General features: G+C 42.4%; 4 protein-coding genes across 4 annotated transcripts; 2 read left to right on the forward strand and 2 right to left on the reverse strand.

Annotated features, from left to right (window-relative positions):
• Positions 1-401: 401 nt before the first annotated feature.
• On the reverse strand, positions 402-3,478 carry cln5 (CLN5 intracellular trafficking protein). The gene is made up of 4 exons (XM_062401937.1): positions 3,317-3,478; positions 2,204-2,378; positions 1,726-1,951; positions 402-1,246 (listed from the first exon to the last, which is right to left on the reverse strand). The coding sequence occupies exons 1-4, from the start codon at positions 3,448-3,450 to the stop codon at positions 759-761; spliced, it is 1,023 nt and encodes a 340-aa protein (XP_062257921.1). The 5' UTR covers positions 3,451-3,478; the 3' UTR covers positions 402-758.
• Positions 3,479-3,866: 388 nt separating this feature from the next.
• On the forward strand, positions 3,867-7,718 carry zgc:162944 (uncharacterized protein LOC569993 homolog). The gene is made up of 4 exons (XM_062401939.1): positions 3,867-4,104; positions 6,389-6,560; positions 6,660-6,858; positions 7,240-7,718. The coding sequence occupies exons 1-4, from the start codon at positions 3,907-3,909 to the stop codon at positions 7,433-7,435; spliced, it is 765 nt and encodes a 254-aa protein (XP_062257923.1). The 5' UTR covers positions 3,867-3,906; the 3' UTR covers positions 7,436-7,718.
• A 1-nt stretch (position 7,719) lies between these two features.
• acod1 (aconitate decarboxylase 1) lies at positions 7,720-11,221 on the reverse strand. Its single transcript, XM_062401938.1, has 5 exons — positions 11,154-11,221; positions 10,823-10,984; positions 9,759-9,848; positions 9,466-9,665; positions 7,720-8,850 (listed from the first exon to the last, which is right to left on the reverse strand). The coding sequence occupies exons 1-5, from the start codon at positions 11,163-11,165 to the stop codon at positions 7,890-7,892; spliced, it is 1,425 nt and encodes a 474-aa protein (XP_062257922.1). The 5' UTR covers positions 11,166-11,221; the 3' UTR covers positions 7,720-7,889.
• Positions 11,222-14,735: 3,514 nt separating this feature from the next.
• kctd12.1 (potassium channel tetramerisation domain containing 12.1) lies at positions 14,736-16,253 on the forward strand. The gene has a single exon (XM_062403429.1). The coding sequence runs from the start codon at positions 14,768-14,770 to the stop codon at positions 15,653-15,655; it is 888 nt and encodes a 295-aa protein (XP_062259413.1). The 5' UTR covers positions 14,736-14,767; the 3' UTR covers positions 15,656-16,253.
• Positions 16,254-16,556: the final 303 nt, after the last annotated feature.

Genomic DNA, 16,556 nt, shown 5'->3' on the forward strand with positions numbered 1-16,556 from the left:
TAGAAAGATCATGCTACATAAAATGCAAGTGTAAATAAGTTTAAAAAAGGTTTATATGAAAACTGGACCTGATTACCATATGACACATCCTTGTACATTTAAAATAATTGCAGTTTTTTTTTTTATCCGTAAAACCAGAAAATGAAATGTGTGAAAAAGTCCTTGTTTTGTTGGTGAACATCCTCATATACTTTTAAGCAGCAAATAAACATTAATAAAAAAATGTTTCCGATGATTAAAAAGACAATCTAATGAAAAGTTCCATTTAGTAGCTGTTCTGGAGACAATATCACATTTTTCAGCTGGTGGATACGACAGAGTTGCCTTGAAATTAAGCAATGCACCAAGAGAGGCAGCAAACAAGCGTGTGGAAGAAAGCTCAGTGTGAGACATTCAAAACATGAGGTGTGCAAATGATTTATGAAGAAGAACCGGCAGTAAACAAGCCTACATACAGGATACATACAGTGCATTTTGTTAAGAAATACTGGTTGACAACAGAATACATGTTTCTTAAGAAGAAAACTGCAGAGGGCACTTTAAACTGAGCAAAATCAATCGAACATCATTAATCATCAAAAATGTTACTTTGAGCGTTGACAATTATTTAAATAATCCATCATTTAAATACTTTATCAAGAAACTAAAACGACGTTCCCTGGTTTCTGCTTCTCAAATGTGAAGATGTGCCGTTTCTCAGCTTTTTATTTATTGCTAATACTTCAGATGATCAGTTAATAGACTGATTAATTCGTACATTAAGGCAAAGGTACCTCTTCATATGTAATCTGCACATAAGGCGGTTTCATTGGCAGATGCCAGTACTCAAAGTTGTAGTAGAGGTAAAAGCTCTTCTCCAGCACAACCTTTTTGTACGCCTCCAGTAGACTGATGGCGAAGTCTATAAACGACTGGTGCGGCCGGAACCTCTGGTAAAACTTACGGATGTCCGTGGCCAGGTTCTTCAGAGCGGGCTGACTGAATATGGCGCTGTCGTTGCCGAGGTAACTGGGCTCTCCGCTGTACAGGTAGATCTTAGTGTAGTTGGTTTGAGATCGACTGGAGAGTTTGGCTCCGAGCTCAGAGAGTTTCCTGTACGTGCGGTGGACAAACTGGGAGCAGTCGTAAGACTCGAACCACACGGTGGCATTTGGTCCGGGGTCAGAGCGGACTGTCCACGTCTCGTAATAGATCCCGGTCTCATTGTCGTCTTGGACCCACTGAGCCATGTCATTGAACTGGCCCCCTGGAGAGAGAAAGGAAAACTAATTAACAGTAAGTATTGAGCAGGAAGCACATAAAACTTTGTGTATGTAAATAATTTATAATTTTAAACAATTCACAATACTGGATTCCAGAGAAATTGTGTCAATAAACACATTCAAAGAACCAATCGTCATTTGAAGGTTTAATTATCCACTTATCTGTCGATTTGCTATTGAAATTGCTAATTTATGGATAATGAGAGGTCTTGTAGCTGTTCCCAGACTGAAATGGAGAGAAGTGGGCATCTTAATGCCAATGAAATCTAAAACCATTGATAGTCCATCTTTCAGTTTCAATCCCTAAAACGGCTGGAGAGGGATTTCTTCAAACAGCCGGGAGGTTTTTAACAAATTATTCTAAAAAAAAACAAAATTATGCACTTTTTCAAGACAACTTTCCGCTTTGTATTCATACGTAAATCCATCAAAAACAAAAACACTCGAATTCCTATTTCCTCACCAGTTACTTCTCCCAACTTCTCCAATGTGCCGTTTTGGGACCAGTGTGTGTCGTCGATGCCGCCGAAGAAGCAGGCGGCTCCCTGGTTGCACCAGAAAGGTGTGAACACGTCTGGTCGCAGGTGAGGGAAGGTGCAGTTTCCCAGCTGAAACAGCTCATACCACTCCATGGTGTAGTTGGCCCCCGTCTCTTTGCTGCTGAACCCGATGGCATCATGCATGATATGCTGTGGACCAATCAGAAACATTGTACTGGCTCTATGAGAGGGGGAAGTGTGTACAGTTGTAAATATAGTCGCCCATTTCTGTTGTTTGCACTTTCTTTCTGCACAGATGTTTCCAGGATGTGTTTATTTAGGGTATTTTTGTATTTTGTGTTAGAAAAATAATAATTGCAGAAATACTGATTGTCATTTAACAGAAATGATTTTCAGCAGCATCACCAGCTTGTCTGACCATAAGAGGATCGACGTACTTACAAGCTTCCCCAGCAGATCTCCGTACTTGAATTCCCACACAGGTGTTTGCAGTCTGTACACTGAGATCACGTCAGTGTCGCTCATGGAGGGAATCCGTCCATCAACGTCTCCGGTGGGACAGAACGGGAAGAGAGCTTCACAGTAGGAGTCGGCAGCAGGCCGGCGGTCAAACCGTCTGGGGAGGACATGAGGAATGTGCCACACCACAGGTTTTACACCAATACAGAGGCTTTTCTTTTCATGAGGTCTTTCCTTATGATAACAATATAAACATTTAATTTACTATACAATAATCCTGAAACTTTCTTTCTAAATATTGAATGGATTAATCCCCAGAGTTCACATGAATCGCAGGTGTTGCCTCCATGTACCAAACAAACTGACAACTAAGTGTAGTATCTTATAAAACACCAGCTTTTTAAAGAACTTTGTTTAGGTACCTTGTTTAGGTAAACATACACTGTTTAGGTAGGTTTTTTGTATATATTTGTGCTCCATATCATGGACTGGAGTCACATTTAATAAAAAAGGACATAAATGAAATATCTATGATTGTGTCATGTCATGTGATTTTTGTTTTATGTTCAATAACGACAATGTGTTAATCAGTATACAATATTTCTCATTATATTAAAAACCATAGAAAAGGATTACAAATGTCCCCGTTAATATTCTTGTTCTGGAAAAAGGTAGTTGAATTAAATAATTGATTGTTTCTTCCATAAGTAAAACTTCAGAATAATTATAGAATGAAAATCCTAAACATTACAAATGTCCTCTGTGGTACTCTTGTTGAGGAAAATACTTTTTTAGTTTGAATAACTTCGATGAAGTTTGTAGATAAGTTAAGATTGAACTCAGTTGAATATGTACTACTCGACTGCACAGATCAAAATGTCTGGTTAACAGCTAAATAAACATAAAATACAATAAACGTAGCAGTGATGAAAGTGAAGTTGATTTAAACCGAGTTGATGACGCCGAGAGTAAAATAAATCGCGTTATTATTCAAGAGGAAGATCCTCAGTCTCCAGATCAGTTTTGAACCATCAGTCACATGACTTCACGCCACACACAGAGGAACATGCTGCAGTAATGGAGGAGTGTTGGTACCTGTAGGGAACCGGCCACTGCTGCCGGACATTGTCCGTGAGCTGAGCCCCGACTTGAAGAAACAGCAGCAGGTTCAACCAACACACAACTGACCCCGACATGTTTACTACAGACACAACCGACTCACTTCCCATGATACTTCTCCCTCACTTCCGCATCAGCGTTCACGTGCTTTTGTTGATTACATGACATCACATGACACGAGTCCCATAAGAAACTAAAATGTGAAAATGCTAAGAAACTAACAGGGAAATGAATGATTACAAAATAAAACAGGCATTATGTCTTAAATATATATATTTAATTTGATATAAATGTATATCACGGCAAATAATAGTCTTCAGAAGAAAAGTACAAAACGTGAACCGTCTAGTAAGAAGTAGTATAGTTGCACCTTTGGTCATATTGTGTTATTGTTATATTGCATATCAAGTTTTTGATTTAATTAAATTTTTATTTTAGCTTGTGAGGTCTAAACTTTACACCACGGCGTGGCGCTACAGCACTGCAGACGCCTGTGTGCGCATGTTTAAGCTGCGGCAGAAGAAGAAGGTGGCAGATAGGGGGCGTCCGCTCTGTGTTCCTCCGCCATGCTGTTTTCTGTGCTGCGGCTCAGTGCTCATCACCTGCGGACCCTCAGCCCCGTTCACACCGTCTCTCAAACTTATTACTCCGCACACATGGCGAAGCGCGTTGCCGTTGTGCTGGCGGGATGTGGCGTCTACGACGGGAGCGAGATCCACGAGGCCTCCGCTATTCTGGTTCACCTGAGCAGAGGAGGAGCGACTGTAAGTATGTGTGTGTGTGTCTGTTCGAGGGCCGGTCTTTCCTACAGGCGACATAGGCTAGGCAGAGTTTTTTGCCCCCTTCTATATGTGGTATGGCCAAAAATATTGTATTTAACTACTTTAACAGTAATTTAAGTAGTTTCATTAGAGAAATCAGTTAATGACAGCAGCACTCATGTGGAACGTTTGGCACGGGAGCAGTTGCACCCCGTCCTGTCAGATGCAGTCTAGATGAGTAACTGAATGCTCTGTGTCGTTACTGCTGCTGCATTCATCCTGTACTCTACAGGTCAGTAGTGGGTGAGAGTCACCTACGTCAGCTCCTAAAGCTTCGCTTGATCACCACGAGTGTCATTGAGACATGTTGATATTGTTTTGATTTTCTACTTAGACTGGTGAAACTTAGAAACTCCGCAGGGAAGTGAGGGGAGACACTCGCGCACTAGGTGGGCGGGGCTACATTCGCCTGTAAAACTGCGGTCAAGCCAGCCGACACTCGCGTGTCTTCGGTCAAATCAGCCGACACAGAAATTCTACTGCACCCATATACTGATATTTATGGTAAACGCATCCGAACCGCACATCCCTTTTTCTTTACAGTGTGTAGTACAGCTCCGACACACACAGACTCTGTAATTCATGTATTGTTATTGTGCCTTATTAAGACCAGTTATAAGCTAATGTTCAATAGGTCTATATTGTAAATGTTTATATTTCTTTACGAGTGGTGATGTATATTAAGATGTTTTGAAGAAAAGAGACACCATAATAATTGAATGTATGTTTTATGCACTTTAAAATGCAGTTACACTCAAAGAAATGCTTGTACTTGAATTTGTGTTTAATTTGAATAAGCTGCAGTCTGGATGTGGAACTGAAGGCTCCGTGTCGTTACTGCTGCTGCATTGCTGCTGTATTCTACAGATATACTTTCTGGGACCCATAACATATATCTCCAACCAATACTTTGACATTAAAAAAATTAATCTAACATGAGGGTAAAATGAGGCAAAAATCGAGGTACCAACCTCCTTGGTGTTGTCAGAACGTGCTAGCACATTGAGGCTTATGGTTAGAGTGTGTGTGTCCAAGCAACTTCGACGAAGAAAGAAATAATTTTATAATAAGTTTTCGTGGGGGCGCCAGGAGTGAAGCTTGCCTAGAGCGCCAAATGTGCTAGGGCCGGCCCTGTCTGTCTGTGTGTGTGTGGAGCTAACAGTGTGTTTGTGTGTGTGACCCCCTCTACAAGCGGATTATCTGTACTTTGATTCAATACAACCTACTGAACAGTTTGGTTGTTTTCCTGTTGTTGTGGTTGTTGTTGTTGTTGTTATTGACTTGATGCATGTGTGTGATTTAAAGCTGGAGAAACACGCTACAGGTTTAAACTTCAGGTCAGAGGCTGAACCTGCAGAGCAGCTGAAGTTAGACCCATACAACAAACACACACATCATAGACTGCTCTACTTCGTTGAAAAAAAATCAACAGTTTTTTGTCACACACAAACAAACACATTTTGCATGACTGTAAACACTTGTAAAGGTTCACTTATATTTAAAGTTTCAGTGTGCAGATTTTAGTGACATCTAGTGGTGAAGCTGCATGTTGCAATGAAAGAGAACCTGCCGTAGCCTTCAGTTGTCATAAAAACTCATAAGGTCTTTAGTTTGTCCAGTGTGGGCTACTGTAAAAAACATGGTGGCCTCCGTAGAGATGACCCGCTCCCGATGTAAATATGAAGTACTTAAATATAAACAGTTCATTCTATGGTAAAGAAAACAACAATTTGTACAATTGAGATGAAACGCACTATTGAAAACATCACTGGGATGATTTCTGCCATTAGATCCTTTTCACCTAAATCTTACACACTGAACCTTTTTAAGGTCTGTTTTAATACGATGCCTCCATATGAACATTAGTTGTAATTATTCCGTCTTGACCATAATGGCCCTAAAGGGTTTATTTACATTAGGATTACACAAAATGTAGTGAACTGCTTTTTACCAAACTCACTGGAGTGATCGAAGAAAACCTTACATTTTGGTGTGGATATGGTTAAAGGAGCAGACTCTGATATTTTTTCAATCACCATTTTCAACAACTTCAAATAACATATGGCTGTTGATATAACAAATTTATGGTTTTGAGAACTTTTTGTAGAATTTGGAGCAGATCATCATAATAATCCAGATTTGGTGGAAGAACATGTTTAGAGTTATGTGTTTATGTATTTCTGGTGATGACATCAGAGTCCAGACCTTTGTCTTTTTTCTCCTGCAGGTGAAAATGTTTGCCCCCAACATTGAGCAGATGCACGTGGTGGATCATCTGAAGGGCGAACCATCCCAGGAGAAGAGGAACGTGCTGGTGGAGAGCGCACGCCTGGCTCGGGGAGACATCCAGGACCTGGCCAAACTCAGCGTCAAAGACCACGACGCCATTATCTTCCCAGGTGTGGTTGTAGCAACAATATTTTCCAGTCTAAATTCAATCCTGTCTATACGGAGATCGTAGAGAATATTCTCACCTCTTCTGTTTTGATGTTTGTCAGGTGGTTTCGGGGCAGCGAAGAACCTGTGTACGTGGGCGGTGCAGGGGAAGGACTGCTCCGTCAATGACGAGGTCAAGGCGGCGCTGCAGGCGTTCCACAGCGAGGGCAAACCTATCGGACTGTGCTGCATCTCGCCTGTCCTGGCTGCCAAGGTGCTCCCCGGCTGTGAGGTCACCGTCGGCGTGGAGAAAGACGACAAGTGAGTCTGACCAAACCTGATATTCTTATTTCAAAGCGATCAGGGATAAAGCCACAGTGTTCGGGTCCGGTGCTGCCAACCAACCTATCACGAGTGAATCTCAGCTGTCCCTCATGATGTTATGACCCATATTTATGTTGAACTATTTACAACCAAACATAAAAAAAAAATGACCTATCTAAAATGACAAACCATCTTTGAGATATTTTGGCTTGTTCTCGTCCTATCTGTTAATCTGAAGAGTTATGTTGCTTTATTCCCAGATGGTGGATTTTCGGATAAACTAAAGATGAGAAAGCCGCACTGAAGCATTTCTTTAAACCAACAAAGATCTTAATTTTTGTAACTGAAAACTGTTTGGTCCTGCTCTCTTCACACCAGGTACCCAGACACGTCAGGCACCGCGGAGGCCATCAACCAGCTGGGCTGCAAACACATGAGCAAGAGCGTGGGCGAGAGTCACGTGGACGAGAAGAACAAGCTGGTCACCACCTGTGCCTTCATGTGCAACGCTCCCATCCACGAGATCTTCGACGGGATCGGGTCGATGGTGCGGGACGTGCTGAAGCTGGCTTGACTTGACTGGAACTCGAAGGAGAGTTTAGAAGAAGAAGAAGAGGTGGTTGCCTGCTGAGCTGATCTTTAAGAAGCTAAAGCATCCTCTCGATTAGAAGCACTTCCAGATACTCGTTTGTAAAAAAATATGCACATCATCCAGGATAATCTATAACTCTGACAAAGATCTGTCAACTCTGTGTTACTGGATTATATTCTGAAGCAGCAGTAGTATTGATCACATATTTGAAAATCAATAGCAGGAAGAGTGTTGTACAGAAAATGCAATAAAAGTAAAAAGTCAACATTTTCAGTTGATTTTATTTCAGAGTCCTCCACCATAGAAGAAAAAACTTTTAGTGCACGTGAACATGTCATGTTATAAACGTTTATCAGAAATTTTTACAAGGATTTTAAAATGAAGGGGTTATTTGAATTTCAAATATAGGATTATTCCATATTTAGACACAGTTCAATCACATATTCCTCACGCTGTATAACTGCTCGTGTGGACTACTTGTCATCCTCAGATATGAACCCAGGATCATACATTCACTCACTCGCTCAATGTTTCCGATCACATCGATCAACCCCTCCACTCCCTTCGTGCACAACACTGACGAAGCATTAACTCTAAACTTATCCACCAGGTCCTTGTGACTCAGTGGCTTCCTCCAGTGGCCGTAGAAGGTATCGCACCTGGCTGTGTAACTCTGCCCCTCGACTGTTTCTAGCTCCACCTCGCAGTACATCTCGTCAAAGCTGGGCCGGTTGTCCTCAGGCGTCTCCACCCTCACTCTGGACAGGAGCTCCCTCAGGGCGGTTCGGCTGATTTGAGCCTCGCTGAAGGAGGCCACCGTCACTTTGTCATCCAGCAGCGCGGAGCAGGCGTTGAACTGAAACGAGTGCCTGGCCTGGTGCTCCGTGGCTGGTGAGGAGCAGTCGATGTACTTGGACGGAGGAACTCGCAGTGTGATGTGCCGGATCTCCCTGAGGTCAAAGTGCCTGTCTGCTCTCACAAGCTTCCCCCGGGCTGCCAGAGCTGCATCCACGACCCAGTGCATCCCCAAGTGAGCGGGGATGCGCTTGAAGGCCACGTCCTGATCTTCCAGAATCCATCTGAAGCCACTGGAAGAAGAATCTGGCATCGCTGAGGGACTGTAGTCTTTGTAGTAAACCCCAAACCCGCGGTCCAGATCCAGGATGGCAGGATTCCCCTCCAGGCCAATCTGAGCCAGTTGAGCCGCCTCCAGGCCTCTGCGAGCTGCGTTCCCTATGTGGAGGGGTTTGGTCTGCGTGGCGGCGTTGGCCAGGGGCGCCCCGGCAGAGGAGGCCGCGATGGCCAGAGCGTGAGTGCACTGTGCAGGGGACAGACCCAGGAGCTTGGCTGAGGCTGCAGCACTGCCCATCACCCCAACAACACTGGGGGGGTGGAATCTGGGAGAGAAAGATGAGCAAACTATGAGGATATATCCAAGTTTATTATAGCAGCTAAGGCTTTGATTGATGCTGGGTAGAATGATTTGTAGTCAGTGGTTTTTGGGGGTTTGGGTATTTGGTCGAAAAGTTTTCTTTGCAAAGGAGGTTATGCCATCTGTGATTTTTGATTAGTTAGTCAGCGGGATTATGCAGCAACCACTTAACCAGGTCCAATGACATGTGGTGGAGTGGTTGGGCATGATTTAGGGAAGTAACCATTAATTATTAGTGCGATTCAAGAGTAGGGGCCGGGTGCAGGATTTTTATTTTCAATTTCTGTCATATGGCGAAATAGAGCATCTTTCTTGAATTCTCCGAGAATAATTCACCAATCTTGTTGATATAAATCAGGCATGTTTGAGGAACAGATATCTGTGAGGGTGCAGTTCCCCAAAAAATGTGGTTTCAATCCACAATCTACTGGGGGACATTGAAATGTTGCTATTTTGACACCACCTGAGGTATGTGTTGGTCCTTTGGATGAATCAGTCTACAATAACTTTCAAAGTCTACAATAACTTTCAAATAGACAAAACTTTGCACTAATCTCATATTTCGGGCAAAGAACGTCACCTTTCAGGGATGTTGTGCGCCTCTCTGGAGAACCTCATGAGTCGGCCCTGCACCTCGATGCCAACGTTGAATGCCAACAGCAGCTCGAGGCCGGAGGTCCGGCAGGGCAGGGTCTCCACCAGGGCCAGCAACGCAGGCAGCACGGCTCCCGAGGGATGAGTAGCAGGGTGCCATGTGTCGTCAAAGTCCATGGAGTGAACCTGTGGTCATAAGGATCAGGTCAAAAAAGCACCACACCACATCTTTGTTGTCTGTATCTGTATATCATGATGCTTTTATTCGAACAAACTTACAGCGATGCCATTGACAAATGCAGCATAGTGGGGAGGCAGAGTAATGTTGGATTTGCCCCAGACGCTGCTCCGCTCTTCAGACATGAACGACTGCAATCACACAAATTAATATCAGGATGTGTGCAATTAAATAGGGATGTGAAAAAACAAGTTTACACACTTTCAGGAAACAATTCTTGGCAGATAGCAAAACAAGAATAAACCTCAAGAGTGCACAACTCTGCCAAGGCACGCATGTCTCCTTGAAAAATCACGCTGTCCCAAATTTAGATTTTTTTTTCTTTCAACAAGTTTCTCAAATTAATTCCTGGCTAAAAAAGATAAAAGGTTGTTCCATCCCTAAATATTAAAGAAAGTGAAAAAACGTTCCTGGATTTGCTTTCTGAAAATGTAACGAGTACCACATCTCTCCACCAAGTTGTTTTTGTGAAATCTTGCTTACAACCAAAACAACAAAAAACAAACTCTCTTGGCAGAGGTGATGAATTGTCATCCATGGGTAAAAGTGTTAGAAGACTAGTGATGTAAACATGTAAAAGACAGTTTTCATTTATATTTAAATATCTTTATTCATCAAAAATATTTTAATACAATTCAAATGTCAGACTGACTATTGTTAAGAATTGAATTCATTGCTCTTTGAAAGGGTCAAGGATTATGCTGTAAAATTGGCATATCAGTGGTATGAAATGGTTTCAAAATAATGATACATTACCATCTATGATTTCTGGGACAATTTATCGTAAAAGTTTTTTTTGTGACTGGCCTGCTTTCATATTGTTAACAATACACCAAGTTAGAAGTTTTCTTGCACAGTTGTACAGGTCCAAGCAAAACTTTTATCTTATTATGAAATATCCTCAACTGAACCGATATTGAATCAAATTGAATTGAGATTAATATACAGAAATATAGTATGGCCCTCGAAGGATGTTATAAAAATATCAAGTGACTCTTAAATGAATGCAATACCTTTCTGTTTACTTTTGGTTTCATTAAATCAGGTGGTTAGGGTTAGTCGCTGACTTCTATTTTCTACTAACTAATCAAACAGTTCACTGTACCTGGCTGTGCGTGAGAGCCTTGTTGAAGACCGCTGTCCTGGTTCCTAATAACCCAACACCCAGGGTGTCCAGAATCATCCTTTTGCTCCTGTCAATCACTCCCTCTGTCAGCTGAGCGGTGCTGAGTGAATGGACGGCAGCTCCAAAGCTCTCTGTAATACCCTGGTGAGGTGAAGCAGGGCCAGTCAGTCCAAACCACTCGCACAGACCAAACTGCAATTCAGAGACTAAGAAACTCAAATATGCTGCTTGTATTTGTCTAAAACATGTCGTGAAATCTTGGACCACTACGAGACAATCTGTATCAGAAGAAAAGACAAATGTGTGATACCTTGCGTAGCATTGTGGCAGCTCCACAATCTCCTCAAGTACCAGATTTTGGATGTGCAGAGGCCTTTTATATGCCATGACACGGTCTGAGGGCAGGACTACCAACTTTCCAAACTGTGTACAAACAGCCAGGATGAGAAGTAAGAAGTTTCACAATGACAGTTCATCAGCTCTGATTCTTTGTTTCTTTGGTCTTTTCTTTTTCACCGCTTGGTAGACAATTTATTGGGCAATACGGTTTATATTTTAAATGTCCGATCACGAAATCTACATTTAACTTCAGAGTGCTCGAGTGTTTAAAACATCAGACCGTTCAAAAAACCCTGACAGGAACTTAGCCACCTTTCACAACCTGTTTCGTCTCGACAGACTTGGGAATTCAGTTTTTTGAAATGGGAAGTTCTGAACAGGGAATTTACACAAGTATTCTGCAAATCCCATACCGGTCATCACAAGACCTCTGTCACGTTACACAACATTTGTGATGACTATCCCTTCACTGAAACAATCTTTCATTATCAAAATATCCTCCTTTCGTTATATAAACATATATTATCTGACACTAAAAGTTAATAGCAAGAGGTCACCAACAACAGAATAAGAAAATATAAGGATTTTAGAAAATTTATAAAGGTTTATAAAAATAAAAGATGTGAAAATGTACGTCATTTAAAAGAACAGATTTAAGTAACATGTAAAAGTTAAATTTAAAAGAATACAAATTAAAAAATGACACAAGTTGTGGAACCCACTGCCACTAGATATCAGAGCAGCTAATCCAGTAAATGTCATTAAAAGAAAACATAAAAACATAGATTTTACACTTGCCAGTTATCATTTTATCACTTTCTTTCTTTACTGTTGTTATATATTTTTTCAAATGTATTTAAATTTTTTATTGCCTTTTCTTTTAAATGCTACTTAAAATCTGTTCTTTTAAATTAATTACATTTTCACATCTTTTTTGTTCTTATATGTTTCTTGTATGAAAGGTGCTTTAAAAACAGTTTATAAATATTATTATATTTGTATTGAAATGAACTATGAGTACATTATAACAATGCAGAATGGCAGAAGATGGACATTTCAACCAATCATCAATTACTTCTTTAATCAGCAGCAACTTCAGTTTACTTTCATATTTTTATGCTTTTTTTACTAGCTAGTTAACTTTTTTATTCTCTTTGTTTACATGCAGGCTAGTTTGTACTGTGTCAATATATTCATGACTCAGGTTGATGGGAAATGTACTGATTAATTTACATTTATCATAGATCAGCATTACAGTAACTTGTGATCATATATACATGTGTATATATACACACATGTATATATGTTCAACTCCAGTCGTGGTGTCTTCAGGAGTTGAAACATGTGAACAGAGGAAGCTGGAAAAACAAAATAAGAGGATGCAAGAAGAAAGTTTGACATCTTATTCATAAAAACACTTTAAAGGTGCTGCAAACTATAACTGATTTGATGTCTTTTTTTCAGAGAGGAAACTTGTTGACATGTACCGTTCGATTTCTCTCATAAACTCAAAGAATTGTTGTTTTTTTGGTTTGTGAACTTCAGTGGTGGCCCAAATGGTTTGTGAGCTGCCGTTTTGAAGGCGAGAGTTTCGAATTTGATCGAAACCATCTTGGCTTTAACGAAGCAGGTGATACCATATTTGGACGACGGTGCACAGGCACATGCAGCAAGTACTGTACTATTGATATAAAGTACTTCTTTACGCTTATAATTCCAAGGAGCAAAATTGGTATAAAGTAACACAAACATCCACAATGTTGTAATTATTCAATTAAACATCCAGAAGGTAAATTCCGCACTTTTCCATGCTAATACTAAAATAACCCAAAGTTGATGAAGTCAATCCAAATGACACGAACAGCATTTAGTCAGTGGGGGCTTACATGTTTGGAAATCTCTCTCTCCTCTCTTTCCTCTCTCTCTCTCTCTCTCTCTCTCTCTTTCTCTCTCTCGCTCTCTCGCTCTATCTCAGTGTGTGTTTTTGTGATGTGTAAGAAGCTGGCTGCATTTCCCTCAGAGCTGCAATGGGTGTCACTCTTTCCATATTTTCCTTCCACCGCTCAAAGCTGAATAACTTAACCAGCTGCATGATCTGTGATCCTGTGTGCTCTTATGGGATTTGAAGAAAAAGAAAGTCCTCCTGTAAATGATTTGATTCAATAAATAATGTAAAGAGCTAAGAGCAGGCTGGATTTATATCTATACTGAAAAGGCCAAGATGAAACAAATGTCACGTAATCAAATGTGGGTGTTTGCTGATTTAGGTGATGCTGGAGGAAACTGATGCTCCCTCTCTCTCTCTCTGTGTGTGTGTGTGTGTGTGTGTGTGTGTGTGTGTGTGTGTGTGTGTGTGTGTGTGTGTGTGTGTGTGTGTGTGTGTGTGTGTGTGTGTGTGTGTGTGTGTGTGTGTGTGTGTGTGTGTGTGTGTGTGTGTGTGTGTGTGTGTGTGTGTGTGTGTGTGTGTGTGTGTGTGTGTGTGTGTGTGTGTGTGTGTGTGTGTGTGTGTATTTGTGCTTATATTGTGAGGACCATTTTGCTCATAGAAGTTAAAGTGAGGACATAAAGGGAAAATGAGGACATTTTGTCCGGTCTTCACCTTGTTAAAAGCCTGTTTAAGGGTTAAAACTTGCTTTTAGAGTTGGCATTAGAATATGATTTATGTTCAGGTTATAGTTTAGGTGAGGTTTAGAAATTTGATTATTACAGTTAGCGTTAAAATTAGGTTTAGGTTTAAATTTTCTACCGTCATCTTTACAAATTGAACTATACAACTTGACAGCTGTAGCAGCTTAAAGGGACACTGCTTAGTAAAGTGTGTGTATCTATAGTTATGAGGGCCGATTTTGGTTCAATACCATCATTGTGAGGACATTTTGACATCGTGAGGACATTTTGTCTGGTCCTCACAAACTCAAAGGGCTGTTTGAGGGTTAAGACTTGGTTTACGAGTTAAGGTTAGTATTAAAGCTGATCATGGACGATGATTACAGCAAGACTGCTCTCTTATTTACAAATACTTGACACACTTTTTCATTATGGTAAACATATTTTTGTCTAATCAATGTTGTAAACCCTGTTATTTAGTTTTCGTGTTCAGTTACACGTCCGCCCCGGGAGAGGGATCCCTCACATGTGGCTCTCTCTGAGTTCCCTATGGTCTATTTCCCTTAAAAATGTTCTTTTGTGGCTTCACTCTTATTGAGGGTAAAGCAAATAGGTTAGATATAATAGATTTATTTGTGAAAATGAGAAATACAAATAAAATTGGAATGATTACCTGATCAGGTTCAGCATTAGGTTTAGGGAGTTGGTTGTGATGAGGTTAGGGGCTAGGGAATGCCTGATGCCTATGTGCGTGTATGTGCGTGTATGTGCGTGTGTGTGTGTGTGTGTGTGTGTGTGTGTGGGGGGGTGCTCATACATGACAACTCAGACATGTAACAGTTAAATATTAACTTAACAGTCAACACGCCACGCACGCGCACACAAGCACGCGGTAAGCCCTTCATAAACAAGCCGCAGCCTCTCCGCTGCTCAGAGTCTCCACTGATCCCACATCAGTGCAGCGGCGCGCACAGCAACATGGCACTGGCCGACACTGAGTGCGGAGGCTCCGGCGGCTGCGGGGGCTCCGGCTGCGGGGACTCTGTCTCCCCGTTCACCGAGATCATCGAGCTGAACGTCGGCGGACAGGTGTATGTCACCAGGCACAAAACTCTGGTCGCCGTCCCGGACTCGCTCCTGTGGAACATGTTCAGCAAGAAGTCGCCCAAGGAGTTGGCAAGGGACAGCAAGGGGCGCTTCTTCCTGGACCGGGACGGCTTCTTGTTCCGCTACATCCTCGACTACCTGCGGGACCTGAACCTGGTGCTGCCGGACTACTTCCCGGAGAAGAGCCGGCTGCAGAGGGAGGCGGACTTCTTCCAACTGCGGGACCTCGCCAAGCGGCTCAGCCCCCGGGTGAGTAAGGATAATTCAATCAGCGAGGAGATCAGCCACAGCGACACGGAGGAAGGCGCGCAGCTGTGCGGCTCCGCCGTGCAGGGCATGGAGACTTTACGCGCGATGTCGATCACCGGGGCCGCGCGCTCCCCGTCCCTGGACTCCAGAAAGTCGGGCTACATCACGATAGGATACCGCGGCTCCTACACCATCGGGAGAGACATCCAGACCGACGCCAAGTTCAGGAGGGTGGCGCGCATCACGGTGTGCGGGAAGACCTCCCTGGCCAAAGAGGTGTTCGGGGAGACGCTGAATGAGAGCAGGGACCCGGACAGGCCCCCGGAGAGATACACGTCCCGCTACTATCTGAAGTATAATTTCTTGGAGCAGGCGTTTGACAAGCTGACAGAGGTGGGCTTCCACATGGTGGCCTGCAGCTCCACGGGCACCTGCGCCTACACCAGCAATGATCCAAACGAGGACAAAATCTGGACGAGCTACACTGAATATGTCTTCTGTCGGGATTGAAGCTGCCCGTGTCGTGTTGATGTGCATAGACATAGAGGGGGGTGTCTTTAAAGGTGTTGCATTTGCTGCTGTGCTGAATCGAAACGTTTGGCAAAAGGCTAGAAACTACAAAAACATTTATATGCCCCCATTATTCTAACAATAGCCAGGTAGCAGTGTTAACCCACTCTGAGGTTAATCAGGGTCACATGAACGCCATAAAATAGATGGTACTCAACAGTATGTCAAGAGAAGATTATGTGGGCAGAGCATCATTTGAGTCGACCCACTCAGCCAAAGGCCCCGATGCGTGGAAAGCTCCTATAAAATGCCATGATCTCTATTTCACGGAACTGCATGTCAACGTTGCAGTCACATCTGGCTCAGCGCTGTGTGAATTGAGCAGCGTCCAAGAGCGGACAAGCAGCGATTAGTGTTCAGTGTCATTGTAATTTCTAGACCTGCCTGAGGACATGTTTGGCCAAGTCCTGTATCACCAGAATAGCATCCTATAGCAGTTGACATGACATGATTGTATGTGTATGTGCTTTCCTGGTATAGAGTTGTGTTTGTTGAACCTGTTCAGATGAAATAAAATCTTCTACTCTGTTATTCCCAAGCCCTGTTGCTAGTCATCACATCTTCTTCTTGCACTAAGTGGACAGTTAGACAAAAAAATACTGGCACTTTTACTCTTCAAAGGGAGTCGCCCTACTCCAGAGACTAGAAACTTTCCAGAAACCCAGCTCAACAAAATCTGTTTAAGCCCAGAAGAAGCTTCACAGGCAGAATTGAAATATGGGCCACAGTGATGTGTCTGAGTTCCTGACTGATCCCGACCAGGAACTTTCCTTGGCTCTGACTACGCGCGTCACTCTTGCAAAAATGCTCTTTCTATTTTCTGTCCATCTCCGCCCTGTTA

Source organism: Platichthys flesus, chromosome 13 (genome assembly GCF_949316205.1).
Source record: "Platichthys flesus chromosome 13, fPlaFle2.1, whole genome shotgun sequence".
Taxonomy (NCBI): Eukaryota; Metazoa; Chordata; class Actinopteri; order Pleuronectiformes; family Pleuronectidae; genus Platichthys; species Platichthys flesus.